The sequence below is a fragment of the Triticum dicoccoides genome, chromosome 3A (assembly GCF_002162155.2).
Source record: "Triticum dicoccoides isolate Atlit2015 ecotype Zavitan chromosome 3A, WEW_v2.0, whole genome shotgun sequence".
Lineage (NCBI taxonomy): Eukaryota > Viridiplantae > Streptophyta > Magnoliopsida > Poales > Poaceae > Triticum > Triticum dicoccoides.
This window is the reverse complement of record NC_041384.1, coordinates 58606394-58628036: the sequence shown is the minus strand read 5'-3', so window position 1 is coordinate 58628036 and position 21643 is coordinate 58606394. Positions and strand designations below refer to the sequence as shown.

Sequence of the window (21643 nt, the reverse complement as noted above, 5' to 3'; positions counted from 1 at the left end):
AGCAATTCTTCATATAAAGTCGCCATGACGGCTTTTTCTTAAAGAAAACAACAAAAATAAAAACTGCAGATCCTTACAACCGTAGCTAAGACATTTATTTTAATAGTATTGCTAAGTCCCAGTCGACCGAGACTTAGAGAAGTCTTACTCGATGTCACTTGACTGAGATTTTGTTAAATCTCAGTCGAATGAGACCTAGGCACATTCTTATTTTAAAATAATAAATTCATAACCCGGCATCTCACGATTGTCACCACAAAGCACAAACACAACCCGTGCAAACACAAGAATTTTTTCTCGGTGCTAATACAGCCGGGTACGTCTACTGATCTGTGGGCACAGGGAAACTGCAGATCCTTACAACCGTAGCCAAGATATTCATTTTAATAGTCTTGTTAAGTCTCGGTCGATTGAGACATAGCGAAGTCTCAGTCGATGCTATATCCGTGAGATCTAACATTGAGATTTGTGCAAAAAAGAATTTCAGTTTTTTTCTTTTCTCTTTTGCATAGTATGTCACTTGACCGAGACTTGGTCAAATCTCAGTCGACTGAGACTTAGCCACACTCTTATTTTAAACTCATAGTCACCACAAATACAAACCGTGCAAACACACGAGACTATTCTTGGTGCTAATAATACGAGTACGTCTACTGATCTGTGGTGGGCACAGGGATATGAGGGACAGCGAACACCAGTAGCTCGGCCCGGCGGCGCGTGGTGAGCCCGGCTTCCTCAGTCATGTCCAGTTCCTCGGGGACCATCCCGTCCGGCAGCTTCCAGTCGAAATGGAAGAGCAGCGCCGCGAGGGCGAGCTCGAGGTGCACGAGGCCGAAGGAGACGCCGGGGCATATCCTCCGGCCGGCGCCGAACGGCAGGAACTCGAAGTCCGTCCCCTTGAAGTCCGGCGCGCCGCAGTTCTCGAACCTCTCCGGAAGGAACTCCTCGGCGGAGTCCCAGTGGGCCGGGTCCCTGCCCATCGCCCAGGCGTTGACCAGCACCATGGCGCCCTGTGGGACGTCGAAGCCGAGCACCTGCTGCCGCGGGCCGCACTCCCGGATGAGCATCACCGGCGGGTGCAGCCTGAGCGTCTCCTTGATGACCAGCCGCAGGTAGTGCAGGTCTGCCAGGCCGTCCTCCGTCACCCTGCGGTGGCCGTCGAGCTGCCGGCGGACCTCGTCTTGAGCCCTCCGCATGGCCGCCGGCTTCCGCAGCAGCTCGGCCATTGCCCACACCAGCGTCGTCGACGTGGTCTCGCTGCTCGCACTAATCATGTCCTGCATGCAAACAATAATTTCGATCGAGGGTTCTTGGTGATGGTAAACACTAAACAGGATCGGGATTCGGGAGAGAGCTTACTATGATGACCAGTTTGATGTTCTCCGTGGTGAGGGGATACTGGGAGTCCATGTCGTCCTGGAGCCTCAAGAGCACGTCAAGCAAGTCCTCCGTGTGTTCCTCTCCGCCGTCGTTGCAAGCTGTTGATCTCTTCTTGTCCCGGTGCTGCTGGATGACGGAGTCCATGAAGGCGGCCATGCGTTTGTTGCGGTGCTGGATCCTGGCGGGCACGCGGCTGAGGAGCATGGCGAGCCGTGACGACGGGAAAAGGTCCGGCAGGGTCATCCCCGGCACGATCTTAAACCCCTCCCGCAGCAGCGTAAACAGAGTGTCACGGTCGTCGCTCCTCAAGCGGCCGATCATGGCTTGCACCGAGGAGTCCGCGACGAACGAGGCTAGCCCCCTGGTCAAGTTCATGGACGCCGACGCCGATGCCGCCGACGCGACGGAGCGGAGGAGGCGTCCAAGCACCTCCGCTCTGACAGCGCGGAAGGAGTGGACGCGGCGGTTGCTGAGGAGCTCGAGGGTGCAGATCTTGCGGAGCTGCCGCCAGCCGTCGCCGTATGGCGCGAAGACGAGGCCCTCGGAGCCACGCAGGAAGAGCTGCATGGTCGGGCTGAGGGGCCGCGATGCGAAGGCCACGTCGTGGGTCTTCATGATCTCGCGCGCCGCGTCCGGGGAGGTGGCCACCAGCACGGGGAGCTGGCAGAACTTGAGCAGCATGAGCGGGCCGTGGCGCCGAGCCAGGTCGCGCATGGCGTGGTGCGGCGGGACCGACGAGCCGGCCAGGTGGTGCAGGTGGCCGATCACCGGCAGCGCCCATGGCCCCGGAGGAAACCGTTGCTGGCCGGCCGACCTCCTGCGGCTGCGGAACACCCCCGCCAGGTAGAGCACGGTTACTACGACTATAAGGAGAGGCAGGAGGGGCCAGTAGTACGCTGGGCTCTCGGCAGCCATGGCCGGTAACTTTGAGCTCGATCGGCGTTAAGAGTACGTCGTGCGCTGATGTGTTGTCTCATGTTGAGGAGGTTTGGATATTTATAGCGGCCTTGCGTAGAGTGTGGTCATCTTGGCTGCACCGGAGCGATTTGTTTGCATTCCGTGGCACAATCCAGGCCCGGATTAAACTTGGCAATGCGATCTCTACTAGACTAGTCGAAATCGCCTGCCGTCACCTGCTACGACATCGGCCCAAGCTGCATGCACAATTTGAACTGACAGCTCACAGCCATCTACTTGGACCCCGCTCCTTCTAAGCATATTATTAGAGCAACTCTAATGGACCGACCCAAAAGAACGACAATTTTGTTTGTTTGTTTGTTCATTTTGGTCGGCCATGCGCACACGGACGTCCGCATCCGCGTTTGAGTCGGCGTATGCGCCCAACGCTTGCCCGACCCATTTTAACAGCATCGACAAAAAAAAACTGTGCATGCATATTTAAAATAAAAACAACTTAATTAAACATTAAAGCCGGACAGGAAGGCCGGCGAGAATCCACGTGCCCACATTAGCATTAAAACAAACTAAACTACGAGGCGGCGCGCTGCTTTAGGCATCGTCGTCGTCCTCGGGGTCGGTGAGATCGATGAGCGTCAGCGCAGGGCCGGCCCAAGGGAACGTCTTGTTCCAAGTCACGGCGATGTTGGCCGCGGGCAGCTGTTCCGGCATGGGCAGTGCCGGCGCGGGGGGCTGTGCCAGCGCGAGCAGTGCCGTCGTGGGGGGCTGTGCGGCCGCCTGTGCAGGCGCGGCCTGGCGCGCCTCCTCCTCAGCATCGCGCTGCTCCTCCTCGAGGTCGCGCTCGAGCATCTCCTCGTACTCGCCGCGACGGCGTTCCTCGGCCAGCCATCGCTGGTGCCACATCTCGAGGTACGCCGCCTCCTGCGCCGGCTTCACCCCCATCCAAACTGGTGGCGCGGACACCTACTCGCGCAGTACTCCCGTTCAGGAGTAGCGCTTGATGGGGGATGGCTCCGACTCGGGCTCTGGCTGCGGCTCCGGGTCGGCCTTGACGCGGCGTCGGGGAGGGGACGGTGGGGCCACTGGCGGCAGCACACAATCGTCGGTCGTGGAGAGGGCAATGGCCTGCGCTAGGGCCACCTCGTACCGAGCCTCCTCTTCCTCCACCGCCTCCATCCTGCGCCGCTCGTCCTCCTCGCTATCGCGGTAGACCGCCGCAAGGGCCGCCTGATAGGCGTCCTCCGCCGCCTGGTCCTCCTCGCGGACGACGAGCGGGGGCGGCGGCACGCTGCCGTCGACCTCGCGCACGCCGCGTTGCCTCGCCTCCTCGTGCTCGAAGGCGAAACACCTCTTCCAGTTCGGCGAGTCAGATGCGTAGGTGGCGTCGCGGTGCTTCTCCGGCGTCAGCAGCGCCCGCCGGCGCCGCACCTCCTCCACGTGTGCCCTAGCCGATCGCGGCGCCGCCGGCACTGGGTTCCCCTCTGGATCTAGATGCTAGCCGTGCGGCAGGGTGACGTCGGGGTACGGCAGAGGCACACGGTGCTGCCAGTGTCACTCCGCCTGGTGCACTGGCACGTTCACGCGCTGCCTCTGCCGGCGAGCCGGTGGCGGCGGAGGCAGCAGGAACTCCGAGGGGAAAGGGACGTCGGGGGCCTTGTCCTTGGCCTTGCTGCTGCTTCCGGCACTGGAGAAGGCCCCATTTGGCACAGCTTGGGTGGCTAGGGTTTGCCGACGACGGGTGGTACGTCCATTTTGCATCATGCTTTTATATCGATATTTATTGCATTATGGGCTGTTATTACACAATATGTCACAATACTTATGCCTATTCTCTCTTATTTTACAAGGTTTCCATAAAGAGGGAGAATGCTGGCAGTTGGGATTCTGGGCTGGAAAAGGAGCAAATATTAGAGACCTATTCTGCAGAGCTCCAAAAGTCCTGAAACTTCATGGAAGACGTTTTCAGAATATACATATAAAATACTCAGCGGAAGAAGTTCACCAGGGGGGCCACACCCTGCCCACGAGGGTGGGGGCGCGCCCTACCCCCCTGGGCGCGCCCCCTACCTCGTGGGCCCCCTGGTGGCCCTCCGGTGCCCATCTTCTGCTATATGAAGTCTTTTGATGGGAAAAAAATAATAAGCCATCTTCTCGGAGGAAACTCCGCTGCCACGAGGCAGAACCTTGACGGAACCAATTTAGGGCTCTGGCGGAGCTGTTCTGCCGGGGGAACTTCCCTCTGGGAGGGGGAAATCATCGCCATCGTCATCACCAACGCTCCTCTCATCGGGAGAGGGCAATCTCCATCAACATCTTCACCAGTACCATCTCCTCTCAAAACTCTAGTTCATCTCTTGTATCCAATTCTTGTCTCCAAGTCCGGGATTGGTACCTGTGGGTTGCTAGTAGTGTTAATTACTCCTTGTAGTTGATGCTAGTTGGTTTAATTGGTGGTCATATGTTTAGATCCTATATGCATATTAATACCCCTCTGATTATGAACATGAGTATGCTTTGTGAGTAGTTACATTTGTTTCTGAGGACATGAGAGAACTCTTGCTATTAGTAGTCATGTGAATTTGGTCTTCGTTCGATATTTTGATGAGATGTATGTTGTCATCCCTCTAGTGGTGTCATGTGAACTTCGACTACATGACACTTCACTATTATTTGGTCCTAGAGGAAGGCATTGGGGAGTAATAAGTAGATGATGGGTTGCTAGAGTGACAGAAGCTTAAACCCTAGTTTATGCGTTGCTTCGTAAGGGGCTGATTTGGATCCATATGTTTCATGCTATGGTTAGGTTTACCTTAATACTTTTGTTGTAGTTGTGGATGCTTGCAATAGAGGTTAATCATAAGTGGGATGCTTGTCCAAGTAAGGACAGTACCCAAGCACCGGTCCACCCACATACCAAATTATCAAAGTACCGAACGCGAATCTTATGAGCGTGATGGAAACTAGCTTGATGATATTCCCATGTGTCCTCGGGAGCGCTTTTCTCTATATAAGAGTTTGTCCAGGCTTGTCCTTTGCTACAAAAAGGATTTTCCCACCTTGCTGCACTTCATTTACTTTTGTTACTTGTTGCTCGTTACAAATTATCCTATCACAAAACTATCTATTACCACTTATTTCAGTACTTGCAGAGAATACCTTGCTGGAAACTGCTTATCATTTACTTCTGCTCCTCGTTGGGTTCGACACTCTTACTTATCAAAAGGACTACGATAGATCCCCTATACTTGTGGGTCACCAAGACTCTTTTCTGGCGCCGTTTCCGGGGAGTGAAGCGCCTTTGGTAGGTGGAATTTGGTAAGGAAAAATTTATATAGTGTGCTGAAATTTACTGTCACTCGTTGCTATGGAAAGTAATCATTTGAGGGGCTTGTTCAGGGTATCTTCACCCCGACCAGTAGAGCAAAGAGTTTCTTCTCAACCTACTGAACCTAATGAAAATGAAAATGTCTTCTTTGAAATTCCTTCGGGTATGATAGAAAAACTGCTAGCTAATCCTTTTGTAGGAGATGGAACAAAGCATCCTGATGAGTGATACGTCTCCAACATATCTATAATTTTTGATTGATCCATGCTATATTATCTACTGTTTTGGACTATATTGGGCTTTATTTTTCACTTTTATATTATTTTTGGGACTAACCTATTAACCGGAGGCCCAGCCCATAATTGCTTTTTTTTGCCTATTTCAGTGTTTCGAAGAAACGGAATATCAAACGGAGTCCAAACGGAATGAAACCTTCGGGAACGTGATTTTCTCACCGAACGTGATCTAGGAGACTTGGACCCTACGCCAAGGCATCAGAGAGGCGGTCACGAGGGTGGGGGCGCGCCCCCCTAGGGCGCGCCCCCCTGCCTCGTGGGCCCCTCGGTGCTCCACCGGCGTACTCCTTCCTCCTATATATACCTACGTACCCCCAAACGATCAGAACAGGAGCCAAAAACCTAATTCCACCACCGCAACTTTCTGTATCCACGAGATCCCATCTTGGGGCCTGTTCCGAAGCTCCGCCGGAAAGGGCCGTCATCACGGAGGGCTTCTACATCATCATAGCCTCTCCGATGAAGTGTGAGTAGTTTACCTCAGACCTTCAGGTCCATTGTTAGTAGCTAGATGGCTTCTTCTCTCTTTTTGGATCTCAATACAAAGTTCTCCCCCTCTCTTGTGGAGATCTATTCGATGTAATCTTCTTTTTGCGGTGTGTTTGTTGAGACCGATGAATTGTGGGTTTATGATCAAGTCTATCTATGAATAATATTTGAAACTTCTCTGAATTATTTTATGTATTATTGGTTATCTTTGCAAGTCTTTTCGAATTATCCGTTTGGTTTGGCCAACTAGATTGGTAGTTCTTTCCATGGGAGAAGTGTTTAGCTTTGGGTTCGATTTTGTGGTGTCCTTTCCCAGTGACAGAAGGGACAGCAAGGCACGTATTGCATTGTTGCCATCGAGGATAACAAGATGGGTTTTATTTTATATTGCATGAATTTATCTCTCTACATCATGTCATCTTGCTTAAAGCGTTACTCTATTTTTAACTTAATACTCTAGATGCATGTTGGATAGCGGTCGATGAGTGGAGTAATAGTAGTAGATGCAGAATCGTTTCGGTCTACTTGTCACGGACGTGATGCCTATATACATGATCATGCCTAGATATTCTCATAACTATGCTCAATTCTGTCAATTGCTCAATAGTAATTTGTTCACCCACCGTAGAATACTTATGCTCTTGAGAGAAGCCACTAGTGAAACCTATGGCCCCCGGGTCTATTCTCATCATATCAATCTCCATAACTTTAATCTTGCTTTGCTTTTTTACTTTGCCTTTTACTTTTAAATTTGCATCTCTATACCAAAAATACCAAAAATATTATATCTATCAGATCTCACTCTCGTAAGTGACCGTGAAGGGATTGACAACCCCTAATCGCGTTGGTTGCGAGTAGCTATCGTTTTGTGCAGGTACGAGGGACTTGAGCGTGGCGTCCTACTGGATTGATACCTTGGTTCTCAAAAACCGAGGGAAATACTTACGCTACTCTGCTGCATCATCCCTTCCTCTTCGGGGAAATCCAACGCAAGCTCAAGAGGTAGCAATGAGCACTTAATATATGTGGATGAAGTTTGTGGATTATTTAAGCTTGCAGGTGTACCCGGAGATGTTGTTAAGAAGAAGGTCTTCCCTTTATCTTTGAAGGGAGATGCATCTACATGGTATAGGCTATGTGATGATATGGGGTCATGGAATTACAAACGATTGAAATTGGAATTTCATCAGAAGTTTTATCCTATGCATCTTGTTCATCGTGATCGCAATTATATATATAATTTTTGGCCTCGCGAAGGAGAAAGCATCGCTCAAGCTTGGGGGAGGCTTAAATCAATGTTATATTCATGCCCCAATCATGAGCTCTCAAGAGAGATGATTATTCAAAATTTATATGCACGACTTTCTGATAACAATCGCACCATGCTCGATACTTCTTGTGCTGGCTCTTTTATAATGAAGACTATTGAATTCAAATGGGATTTATTGGAAACAATTAAACGCAACTCCGAAGATTGGGACCTCGACGAAGGTAAGGAGTCAGGTATGACACCTAAGTTTGATTGTGTTAAATATTTTATGGATACCGATGTTTTCCGTAAGTTTAGCACTAAATATGGACTTGACTCTGAGATAGTAGCTTCTTTCTGTGAATCTTTGCTACTTATGTTGATCTCCCCAAGGAGAAATGGTTTAAATATCATCCTCCCATGGAAGTAAAAGTAGCTGCACCTATTAAAGTTGAAGAAAAGATTGTCACTTATAATGATCCTATTGTTCCTACTTCTTATGTTGAGAAACCACCTTTCCCTGTTAGGATAAAGGATCATGCTAAAGCTTCAACTGTGGTTCGTAAAAGCAATATTAAAACTTATACACCTTCTGAGCAAATTAAAGTTGAACCTAATATTGCTATTGTTAAAGATCTCTTGTCTGATAATATTGATGGGCATGTTATTCATTTCCTTGATGAGACTGCTAGAATTGTTAAACCTTGTGCTAAAGATAAAAATAGACTTGTGGTAGGCATGCCTGTTATTTCTGTTAAAATAGGAGATCATTGTTATCATGGCTTATGTGATATGGGTGCTAGTGCTAGTGCAATACCTTACGCCTTATACAAAGAAATTATGCATGATATTGCACCTGCTGAGATAGAAGATATTGATGTCACAATTAAACTTGCCAATAGAGATACTATTTCACCAATGAGAATTGTTAGAGATGTTGAAGTCTTGTGTGGGAAAACTAAATATCCTGCTGATTTTCTTGTTCTTGGTTCCCCACAAGATAGCTTTTGTCCCATTATATTTGGTAGACCCTTCTTAAACACTGTTAATGCTAAGATAGATTGCAAAAAGGATGTTGTTATTATCGGTTTAGATGATATGACTCATGAATTTAATTTCTCTAAATTTAGTAGACGGCACCGTGAAGAATAATTACCTAGTAAGGATGAAATTATTGGTCTTGCTTCTATTGCCGTGCCTCCTAGCAATCCTTTAGAACAATATTTGCTAGACCATGGAAATGAAATGTTTATGAATGAAAGAAGGGAAATAGATAAAGTATTCTTTAAACAGGAACCTATTCTAAAAAATAATTTACCTGTTGAAATCCTAGGGGATCCTGCTCCACCCAAGGGTGATCCCGTGTTTGAGCTTAAACTGTTGCCTGATACTCTTAAATATGCTTATCTTGATGAGAAAAAGATATATCCTGTTATTATTAGTGCTAACCTTTCAGAGCATGAGGAAGAGAGGTTATTGAAAACTCTGAAGAAGCACCGTGCTGCTATTGGGTATACTCTTGATGATCTTAAGGGCATTAGTCCCACTCTATGTCAAGATAAAATAAATTTGGAAGAAGATGCTAAACCAGTTAGTGATCATCAACGACGGCTGAATCCTAAAATGAAAGAAGTGGTAAGAAAGGAAATACTAAAGATCCTTGAGGAAGGTATAATCTATCCCGTTGCTGATAGTCAGTGGGTAAGTCTTGTCCATTGTGTCCCGAAGAAGAGAGGTATTATTGTCTTTCCTAATGATAAAGATGAATTGATTCCTCAAAGAATTATTATAGGTTGTAGGATGATAATTGATTTCTGCAAATTAAATAAGGCCACTAAAAAGGATCATTACCCCTTACCTTTTATCGATCAAATGCTAGAAAGATTATCCAAACATACACATTTTTGCTTTCTAGATGGTTATTCTGGTTTCTCCCAAATACCCGTGTCAGCCAAAGATCAATCAAAGACTACTTTTACTTGACATTTTGGTACTTTTGCTTATAGATGTATGCCTTTTTGTTTATGTAATGCACCTGCTACCTTTCAAAGATGCATGATGGCTATATTCTCTGACTTTTGTGAAAAGATTTGTGAGGTTTTCATGGACGATTTCTCCGCCTGTGGATCTTCTTTTGATGATTGCTTGAGCAACCTTGATTGAGTTTTGCAGAGATGTGAAGAAACTAATCTTGTCTTGAATTGGGAAAAGTGCCACTTTATGGTTAATGAAGGTATTGTCTTGGGGCATAAAGTTTCCGAAAGAGGTATTGAGGTTGATAAAGCCAAGGTTGATGCTATTGAGAAGATGCCATGTCCCAAGGACATCAAAGGTATAAGAAGTTTCCTTGGTCATGCCGGATTTTATAGGAGGTTCATTAAGGACTTCTAAAAAATTTCTCGGCCTCTGACTAATTTATTACAAAAAGATGTACCATTTGTCTTTGATGATGATTGTGTAGAAGCATTTGAAATAATTAAGAAAGCATTAATCTCTTCACCTATTGTTCAGCCACCTGATTGGAATTTACCCTTTGAAATTATGAGTGATGCTAGTGATTATGCTGTAGGTGTTGTTCTAGGGCAAAGAGTTGATAAGAAATTAAACGTTATTCAATATGCTAGTAAAACTCTAGACAATGCTCAAAGAAATTATGCTACTACTGAAAAAGAATTCTTAGCAGTTGTATTTGCTTGTGATAAGTTCAGACCTTATATTGTTGATTCTAAAGTAACTATTCACACTGATCATGCTGCTATTAAATATCTTATGGAAAAGAAAGATGCTAAACCTAGACTTATTAGATGGGTTCTCTTGCTACAAGAATTTGACTTACATATTGTTGATATAAAGGGAGCTGAGAACCCCGTTGCAGACAACTTGTCTAGGTTAGAAAATGTGCTTGATGACCCACTACCTATTGATGATAGCTTTCCTAATGAGCAATTAAATGTCATAAATACTTCTCATACTGCTCCATGGTGTGCTGATTATGCTAATTACATTGTTGCTAAGTTTATACCACCTAGTTTCACATACCAGCAAAAGAAAAAGTTCTTCTATGATTTGAGGCATTACTTTTGGGATAACCCACATCTTTATAAAGAAGGAGTAGATGGTGTTATTAGACGTTGTGTACCTGAGCATGAACAGGAACAGATCCTACGCAAGTTTCACTCCGAAGCTTATGGAGGACACCATGCTGGAGATAGAACTGCACATAAGGTATTGCGATCTGATTTTTATTGGCCTACTCTCTTCAAAGATGTCCGTAAGTTTGTCTTATCTTGTGATGAATGTCAAAGAATTGGTAATATTAGTAGATGTCAAGAAATGCCTATGAATTATTCACTCGTTATTGAACCATTTGATGTTTGGGGCTTTGATTATATGGGACATTTTCCTTCCTCTAATGGATATACACATATTTTAGTTGCTGTTGATTACGTTACTAAGTGGGTAGAAGCTATTCCAACTAGTAGTGCTGATCATAACACTTCTATTAAAATGCTTAAAGAAGTTATTTTTCCAAGGTTTGGAGTCCCTAGATATTTAATGACTGATGGTGGTTCACATTTTATTCATGGCGCCTTCCGTAAAATGCTTGCTAAATATGATGTTAATCATAGAATTGCACCCCCTTATCACCCTCAGTCTAGTGGTCAAGTAGAATTGAGTAATAGAGAACTCAAATTAATTTTGCAAAAGACTATTAATAGATCTAGAAAGAATTGGTCCAAGAAACTTGATGATGCATTATGGGCCTATAGAACTGCATATAAAAATCCTATGGGTATGTCTTCGTATAAAATGGTTTATGGAAAAGCATGTCACTTACCTCTCGAACTAGAACACAAGGCATATTGGGCTATTAAAGAGCTCAATTATGATTTTAAACTTGCCGGTGAGAAGAGGTTATTTGATATTAGCTCACTCGATGAATGGAGAACCTAAGCCTACGAAAATGCCAAGTTGTTTAAAGAAAAAGTTAAAATATGGCATGATAAAAGGATACAAAAGCGTGAGTTTAATGTAGGTGATTATGTATTGCTATACAACTCTCGTTTAAGATTTTTTGTAGGAAAATTTCTCTCTAAATGGGAAGGTCCTTACGTTATCGAGGAGGTCTATCGTTCCGGTGCCATAAAAATCAACAATTTTGAAGGCACAAATTTGAAGGTGGTGAACGGTCAAAGAATCAAACATTATATCTCAGGTAATCCCATAAATGTTGAAACCAATGTTATTGATACCGTAACCCCGGAGGAATACATAAGGGACACTTCCGGAACGTTTCAGACTCCGAAAAGGAATAGGTATGTGGTACGGTAAGTAAACCGACTCCAAAACAGTTTTTAAGGCAATATTTCTCCATTTTGGAATATTTAGAAACATAGAAAAATAAGTAGCAGTCCGGAAGGACACAAGGGCTCCACGAGGGTGGAGGGCGCGCCCCCTACCTCGTGGGCACCTCGTGTGCTCTCCGGACTCCGTTTTCTGACACGTTACGTATTTTGGTCGGTAAAAAATCATTATATAATCTCCCGGAGGTTTTGACTCCCGTATCACGCAAAAATCTCCTTTCTTTGTTTCGAGCTGTCCTGCTGCAGATTTGAGCAACATGTCGTCCCAGGATTCGGAAGGAGAGAGCTATGTGGCTGATTACCTTGCAGATCCTAAAGTCTATGGGGATGTGGAGCATTGTGGTTGGACTACGGAAGAAGAAGAGGACTATGAACCTAAGGGAAAGGAGGAGACGAGCTCAGATGAAGATGAAATCCCACTACCTCAACCTGGGGACATGCATGTGGAGTTCAAAAAGTCAAGCCTCCCTGATAGAGTAAAGAAACCTAAGATCGAGTTTATCCCTTTTCGCCTCTTGCAGGAAAACAAACAGGAACTATGCAAAAAGATACTAAGCCTGGAGTAGGAGATCGAGGACCTAAGGGACCAAAATTCTGTCCTCACGCGTAAATTAAGGAAGAAACCTACGCCATCAACAAAACCATCACCGTCTCCACCAACAAAGAAGAACTGAGCATCGGGTATGGGCACTCCCCTTGGCAACTGCCAAGCTTAGGGGAGTGCCCCGGTATCGTATCACCATCACTTTTATCTTTACCGTTTTTCTTAGTTCGATCCTTTTGGTAATATCTTGATCTAGTAGAATAAAAGTTCTTAGTATGATCTAGTCATGAGTTTTGCTTTATAATTTCTCTATGTAATCAAGTCCGTGAGCTATATAATAAAGATTAGTGTTGAGTCAAGGGCTTGATTATTTTTCCATGATCTTAAGTGAATAAAAGAAAAGAGAAAGAAATAAAAAGAAACAAAGAGATCATATGGATCTCATGGAGAGTAATGAGCTCACATAGAAAAATATGACGAATAAAAGTTGTTGAGAGTTGACAAACATAGTTTTGATCATCGTTGCAATTAATAGGAAGTAATAAAGAAAGAGTGGTCTTCACATATAGATATACTATCTTGGACATCTTTTATGATTGTGAGCACTCATTAAAATATGACATGCTAAAGAGTTGACATTGGACAAGGAAGACAACGTAATGGGTTATGTTTTCTTACATCTGAGATAAATTATATGGTCTTGGATCACCCAACATGGTTGAGCTTGCCTTTCCCTCTCATGCTAGCCAAATTCATCGCACCAAGTAGAGATACTACTTGTGCTTCCAAATACCCTTAAACCAGTTTTTCCATGAGAGTCCACCATACCTACCTATGGTTGAGTAAGATCCTCCAAGTAAGTTGTCATTGGTGCAAGCAATAAAAATTGCTCTCTAAATATGTATGACTTATTAGTGTGGGATAAATAAGCTTTATACGATCGTGTGATATGGAAGAAATAAAAGCGACAGACTGCATAATAAAGGTCCATATCACAAGTGGCAATATAAAGTGACGTTCTTTCGCATTAAGATTTTTGTGCATCCAATCATAAAAGCACATGACAACCTCTGCTTCCCTCTGTGAAGGGCCTATCTTTTACTTTTATATCCTACATTGCATAAGAGTCATGGTGATCTTCACCCTTCCTTTTTACATTTTATCCTTTGGCAAGCACAGTATGTTGGAAAGATCCTAGTATATATGGCTAATTAGATGTGAGTTTTCATGAACTATTATTGTTGACATTACCCTTGAGGTAAAATGTTGGGAGGCAAAAATATAAGCCCCTATTTTTCCCTGTGTCCGATTAAAACTCCATACCCATAAGTATTGCGTGAGTGTCAGCAATTGTGAAAGACTATATGATAGTTGAGTATGTGGACTTGCTGAAAGGCTCTTATATATTGACTCTTTCCTATGTTATGGTAAATTGCAATTGCTCCAATGACTGAGATTATAGTTTGTTAGTTGTCAATGAAGTTTATGATTCATACTTGAAATTGTGATTGAAATTATTACTCTAGCATGAGAAATTATATGACAAGATTTATATAAGTTGCCGTTCTAAGAATGATCATGATGCCCTCATGTCTGTATTTTATTTTTATTGACACCTCTATCTCTAAACATGTGGACATATTTTTCGATTTCGGCTTTCGCTTGAGGACAAGGGAGGTCTAAGCTTGAGGGAGTTGATACGTCCATTTTGCATCATGCTTTTATATCAATATTTATTGCATTATGGGCTGTTATTACACATTATGTCACAATACTTATGCATATTCTCTCTTATTTTACAAGGTTTCCATAAAGAGGGAGAATGCCGGCAGCTGGGATTCTGGGCTGGAAAAGGAGCAAATATTAGAGACCTATTCTGCACAGCTCCAAAAGTCCTGAAACTTCACGGAAGATGTTTTCAGAATATATAAAAAATACTCAGCGGAAGAAGTTCATCAGGGGGGCCACACCCTGCCCACGAGGGTGGGGGGCGCGCACTACCCCCCTGGGTGCGCCCCCTACATCGTGGGCCCCTTGGTGGCCCTCCGGTGGCCATCTTCTGCTATATGAAGTCTTTCGATGGGAAAAAAATAAGCCATCTTCTCGGACGAAACTCCGACGCCACAAGGCGGAACCTTGGCGGAACCAATCTAGGGCTCTGGCGGAGCTGTTCTGCCGGGGAAACTTCCTTCCGGGAGGGAGAAATCATCACCATCATCATCACCAACACTCCTCTCATCGGGAGAGGGCAATCTCCATCAACATCTTCACCAGCAACATCTCCTCTCAAAACCCTAGTTCATCTCTTGTATCCAATTCTTGTCTCCAAGTCCGGGATTGGTACCTGTGGGTTGCCAGTAGTGTTAATTACTCCTTGTAGTTGATGCTAGTTGGTTTAATTGGTGGAAGATCATATGTTCAGATCCTATATGCATATTAATACCCCTCTGATTATGAACATGAATATACTTTGTGAGTAGTTACATTTGTTCCTGAGGACATGAGAGAACTCTTGCTATTAGTAGTCATGTGAATTTGGTCTTCGTTCGATATTTTGAGGAGTTGTATGTTGGCATCCCTCTAGTGGTGTCATGTGAACGTCGACTACATGACACTTCACCATTATTTGGGCCTAGAGGAAGGCATTGGGGAGTAATAAGTAGATGATGGGTTCCTAGAGTGACGGAAGCTTAAACCCTAGTTTATGCGTTGCTTCGTAAGGGGCTGATTTGGATCCATATGTTTCATGCTATGGTTAGGTTTACCTTAATACTTTTGTTGTAGTTGCGGATGCTTGCAATAGAGGTTAATCATAAGTGAGATTCTTGTCCAAGTAAGGACAGTACCCAAGCACCGGTCCACCCACATACCAAATTATCAAAGTACCGAACGTGAATCTTATGAGCGTGATAAAAACTAGCTTGACGATATTCCCATGTGTCCTCGGGAGCGCTTTTCTCTATATAAGAGTTTGTCCAGGCTTGTCCTTTGCTACAAAATGGATTGGCCCACTTTGCTGCACTTTATTTACTTTTGTTACTTGTTGCTCGTTACAAATTATCCTATCACAAAACTATCTGTTACCACTTATTTCAGTACTTGTAGAGAATACCTTGCTGGAAACCGCTTATCATTTCCTTCTGCTCCTCGTTGGGTTCGACACTCTTATTTATCAAAAGGACTACAATAGATCCCCTATACTTGTGGGTCACCAATGGGGGAGCGAGCGTGCCTAGATGTGGACGGGGGCTGGCTGGATGAGGATGGCCCCGCCGTACGATCGGCTTAAAAAAGGACAACCGCCGTCGCTGACGTATGGGCCCGCGGTCACAAATTAAGTTGACCAGGTAGATGGTGGGCCGTTGGACGACCACCAAGTAGGGTCGCGGCGGACACTGAGAAGGCGCGCGTGGCGTCCGTTCCGCGTCCGCGCCGACACATTTGGGGCGCATATTTGGCCCGCAAATGCGTCGGCGCGGACGCGAAGAGGACCCATTTGGGTTTGGGTCGGCGCGTTGGGCCACCATTTTTGCCCGCGCCGACCCAAATGAACGCGGGCGGACGAAATTGGTCGCCCCATTGGAGTTGCTCTTATATCCAACGTAAACCTAATCTTAAGCGAAGCTCATTCGACTTTAGAGCATTTCCAACGGCCACACTAAAATCAATGTTTTTTGCGTGTGCGTTACCGCTTCGGGCGGTCCAGCGGAGGCGCAAAAACCACGCGCGCGGCATATCTAGTTCAGTGCGTGGGCCAAAACGCCATCGCGCGCCGCTTATTTGCTGCGCCCGCTCCCGCGCTGCTTATTTGCTGTGCCCGCTCCAGCACACTGGACTCTCGAGCGCTTGCTCGCAACTCCACCTAACCCATCCAGTCGCGTCGCCGCCACTGTCCGCGCCACCCCATTTATTCCGGCGACCGTTCTGGCGCTTCCCCCGCCTATCCCCGCGCCGCGGCGGCTTCCTCCATCTTCCTATAGTCACCGCCGCGCCTCGTGCGCGGCTGTCCTCCGACAAACAATGCCCGTCCGCTCGGCGCCCGCAAGGTGTTCGACAAAACGCCCGCAAGGTATGTATTTCTCAAACTTCATGAATTTGGTGCATGTTGATTGTAGTTTTTAAAGCCTAGTATTGAACAATGTAGATGAGTTCGTCTTATGATTCTTTCGAAGAATAATTTGATATGGAAGAGGAGGAAGATCTTGCAATGATCCTAGCTATGCACATCAATAAAAAACCGAAGCATGGTGGTTCGGTTATGGGTCGGCAGAAATTTGCAGGGATAGGATCGATGCCCATAACAGATTGATGAGGCATTATTTCGTGGAGAATCCCACATACCCGGAGTCGTACTTTCGTTGCCGGTTTAGGATGAGCACCGAGTTGTTCAGGTGCATTGCAGAGAAACTAGCGAGCCATGACCGGTTTTTTCAGCAAAGGAGGAATGGCGCCGGAGAGCTCGGGCATAGCACCTTTCAGAAGCTGACAGCCGCTTTGCGTATGTTGGCATACGGTATCCCGGCTGATCTAGTTGATGATCACTTGGCCATGGGTGAGAGCCAAGCCATCATGTGTGGCAAGCGCTTCGCAGTCGGAATTTTCCAAGTGTTTGGCCAGGAGTATTTGAGATCTCCTAATGCTGAATACGCCGCAAGGCTATTGGAGATGAACAAAGCTCGCGGCTTCCCAGGTATGCTTGGCTCAATATATTGCATGCATTGGAGTTGGAAGAATTGTTCAAAGGCATGGCATGGGCAATTCCACAGCCAAAAAAAGGGTTCCACTATAATCCTTGAAGCGGTGGCCGATCAAGAGACTTGGATTTGGCATGCTTTCTTTGGAATGCCTGGATCTTTGAATGACATCAACGTTGTCAACCGGTCACCACCGGTGAATAAGATTGCAAATGGTGATTTTCCACTAGTGCAGTTTGTAGCAAATGGTCGTACATACAACTATGACTACTATCTTGCGGATGGGATCTACCCAAAGTGGCAAACATTTGTGAAGCCGTTGAAAAAACTGGAAGGTAAGAAAAATCTAGATTTCCACAATGCTCAGGCGGCGGCTAGAAAAGATGTGGAGAGAGCTTTTGAGATTTTTCAAGCCCAATTTGCTATTGTGAGAGGACTGGCCAGATTTTGGAATCAAAAAATGCTTTGATACATCATGCACGCTTGTGTGATCATGCACAACATGATCATCGAGAATGAGCGTGGCCAAGATGTAGATTACTCTCAGTATGAGCTCTTGGGACATCCCGTGAAAGTGCGACGGAGGGCTGAAAGGGTGGCCCGTTTTGTTGCCTCCTATCATGCCATTCGACGTCCCGTAGCTCATGATGATCTTTAGAAGGATCTTATTGAGGAGTGGTGCGCTTGAAATGGCCAACAAAGAGCATCATGATTTGTGCGTTTGATGTTGTATTGTCGAACTATTTGTTATATTGTTGAACTATTTGTTGTATTGAACGATAAACTATTTGTTTGAGTTGTAATAACGAAATTGAACTATTTACTGTTGATTTATTTTGTTTGTGTTTGATCTTTCTCCTTGTGTTTAGAATGCATATGTTGTTCGTGCGAGAGCCGCGCGCGCTGTATTTTTGTGCGCTGCTGGAGCTACGCGCGTGCTGCATTTTAGCGCGGCTGCTAGAGCCAACGCTGCCCGCCGCGCCAAACCAGGCGATGGGCACGCGGCAAAGTAGTTTTTAGCGCGCGGCGCATTGGGCGGCTGTTGGAGATGCTCTCATCATGTCCATGTCCGACAGACTGTTGCGCTTCCTAGAGTGTTTGTTCCATTGCCAGCGAGGTAGAATAGGACATGTGACATGAGCCGGCTCACGGGACTCAAGGTGTAGTCGTCTCTCAAGCCCTACTCTTCCTCGTCGGAGCCCGGAATCCTGACGATGCCGGTGGACGTCAGATTGATGATGGATCCATCCTAGAATGAGCCGACAACATCCACTACGACACAGTTGCGGCGCCCGGATTGGTGCACTGTATGGGGAGCCGGAGAATGCGCTCCGCCTCGCCAACGTCTACCGCCCCGAGGGTTGCCGCCGCTTCCCGTGTCCGCTACCTCGCACGACGGGAATGCCGCGCCATGTGGTGCGTCCTCCACCTCGGCGCACCAACGAAGGGGTTCTGTGTCCGCCACCGCGTTCAGACGCCGGATGGACTGCACCGCCTCTAATAAGGCAGCATTTGCACACCTAGCGGCAGTCCATGCGTCATTTAGACAGACACAATAAGTCCGAGTGCTTCCATCGAGCGGCCTCCTCCCGGGAGCGGCGAAGCACAAGCCGGACGGTCATCTTCTTCTCGGGGCCGTGTGGGATGAGCTCGGAGCCGACGAATATAGAGCTTTAGGACTCGGGTCCGCTACCCGCCATACCGAAGATCGCTAGACAGGAGCTTGGGGGCGGAGTGGAGTGGACTGAAGTGGCTTGGATTTGGTCGGAAGAGCGAATGGAGATGATTATATGTGGGGTCGAATGGACCAACGTGGGCGGGGATTATACGCGCTGCGACACGGCGGCGCTCGCGTGCGCTCCGCCACCCGTCACCGGGTCATAGCCGCGGTCGACCGCGGCCGCCGCTCTCGTGCTGGCATTGTTGTTGCCCGCGGCGGCGACGAGGAGCAGACCGCCGGCGGACACGAGCAACCGCCTCCTCGTTGTCGTTGCGGCGGATGGTGGTGAGGAGATGGCGACGGGTGGCCGTTGAAGCGGTGTCTCTTCGGTGGAGATGGAGCCCGCCAGCGTCACGGGCGTCAGCATTTGCATTGGGACGGGAGGCGTTTGCGGCTCACATGCTCACTATGTTTCTCGAGAGCCAAGAGAACGCAAGATAATGTTTGAGATGCCGGACTAAATGTGTGGCATGCAAGGAAAAAACATAGCACATTGTATATATGACCAGCCGACCACGTGACATATGTAGTAAGCAATTCAAACTAATCCAAAAAAAATATGGCCATTAGTTTCTACATCGGTGACATTAGCAAAGGAGATGCCTAGACACCGGAGGTAGCGGCTGCAGACTCCAACACATGATGAAAAACGTCACCGTGCCCAAAAAAGTTATCTCTTCGGGCACTTTGGGACGAAAAATGCCTCGCCGCTCGGATCCATCTCCCCCTTCCTACTTCCATTTGCCGCCAGAACGGCCACCGCTATACCCCATTTGGTCGCCATCACCACTGCCACACCGCTCCATTGCCGGATCCACTGCCCCCTTCGTCCGTCTAGCCGATGCACCACCGCATCGACCGAATTGGTCACGGCTTCATCGTCACCGCCAAGCCGAGGAGAAGCACAGCCTTTCGCGGCATTCGGCTCCGGCCACTATGCCGCGGGGATCTTGTGCGACGGGATGCAGCATGCACCGGCTTGGGGCCTTCAAGACACCAGAGCTCGTTGGCGCGCTTATGACGTCGTTGCTTTGAGGTACCACTGGCCGAAGTCTGAGCCGAATTTTTTGGATGTCATGAGCCCGGAGGTGACGGAGTTCCTTGCTCCTGAATTGTGAAGTGTGTCTCACAAGGAGAAGGAAGACCGCCTCATCATGCAACAGTGCACCACCATTGAGAGTGATGAGGCGGCTATGGCGAGGTTCTCCGCGAAAAATCCGCAACATGTGCAGGTGAAGTGCAAATCCTCCTTAACCGCTGAAAAATTGAGTGACAAAAAACAATGAGCAAGAACTTGATCTCGTATTGACGCGGCGAACGGCCCACGTGCCAAGCGGTGACGGCGTGCGGCTAACAGCCGTTTACCAGCCCGACCCACCGTTAAAGGCCGTTAGCTGCGCCTCATCTTTGTTGTCGGCACGTGGGCGGTTTGCCGCGTCAAAATGGGATCAAATTTTTGCTCAATGTTTTTAGACGCTGTCAATTTTCGGCATGGTGAATTTCATCAAGGTTTGTAAATTGGCGGTTTTCTGCTAGTGACACCTCTGTTGTGGTGGTTTTTAACATTTCACTCGTTCCAATGTGGTCTCGTCGTTTTTGCTTACATAGACAATTGGATTCATTTTAATCAAAAAACATGTTTGGCCAAAAAATTGACCAGCACGCAGTTGTTGCTGCAATAACGGCGCCTGTGTGTATATATATTTTCTCACTTTTTCTTTGTGAGGATATATTGTCTTGTTTCCAAACGTGGTTTCCACATAGTTTTCATGATAACTTCACCCCAATTGAATAATTAATGTATATTGTCTTGTTTAATAGTAGAGCAGCGATATAAATAAGAGGTAATATTGTCGGGAATCATAGAAATTGTGCTCGATGTTCAGTTTGATGCTAAAACTTTAAATATACGGATTTCTAGTCATCTAACTTACGTTCTCGTGCAAATACAGTCACTTTGCTCATATTCAGACGTATCACATGCTTACGTGGCACGCCAGCGTGGCTATGGCCCACTGTTAAACACCGAAACAGCTCGCCACGTTTATTGTTTGTAGAAGCACCCTTGCTCTGCATTTAATTAATTTAATTGAGCATAGTCCCCTTTGTGTATCCCACTTGTCAGCATGAGGTGGTGTGAAAAAATCTATACCAATATAAAAAGACTCAAAGGGGCAGATCCAATTAATCTCGGCCATCAAATCATGTCAATCCAGTGACCTAGACTGCTTCAATGTCGAGCGCTTAACACGTTTAGTGTGCAATTAATTTCATGCCAAATATAGTGCTAATCACATAATAACACATAAATAATATCCCATTTAATATCTGCATGCACTTAATATATTTCCAAATTAACGTGCATTGCACGTACATATTGACTAGTGAAAATAAGAAGTACACGCGCAGGGATTTGAACTCCATACCTCAGGTACATCCATGCACAAGCAAACCACTACACCCACTACATATCCAAACTAAACATCGAGCGCAAGTTTTATGACTCCCGATAATATTAGCTCTATAAATAAATACGTCTGTATCAGTGCAAAAAAATGATTTCAAGAATTAAATATGCACCGAGATATTTCCCGCGTGCTTGCCCATGAGCTATAAAGTCAAGGAAAGCAGCTTGGGCACACTATCTCTTTGAGCGGTTTGGCA

The 21643-nt window shown here is 46.4% G+C and overlaps 1 protein-coding gene across 1 annotated transcript; it reads right to left on the bottom strand.

Annotated features, from left to right (window-relative positions):
- Nucleotides 1-650: 650 nt before the first annotated feature.
- LOC119271219 (premnaspirodiene oxygenase-like) lies at nucleotides 651-2295 on the bottom strand. Its single transcript, XM_037553131.1, has 2 exons — nucleotides 1360-2295; nucleotides 651-1277 (listed from the first exon to the last, which is right to left on the bottom strand). The coding sequence occupies exons 1-2, from the start codon at nucleotides 2293-2295 to the stop codon at nucleotides 651-653; spliced, it is 1563 nt and encodes a 520-aa protein (XP_037409028.1).
- Between the last annotated feature and the right edge of the window lie 19348 nt (nucleotides 2296-21643).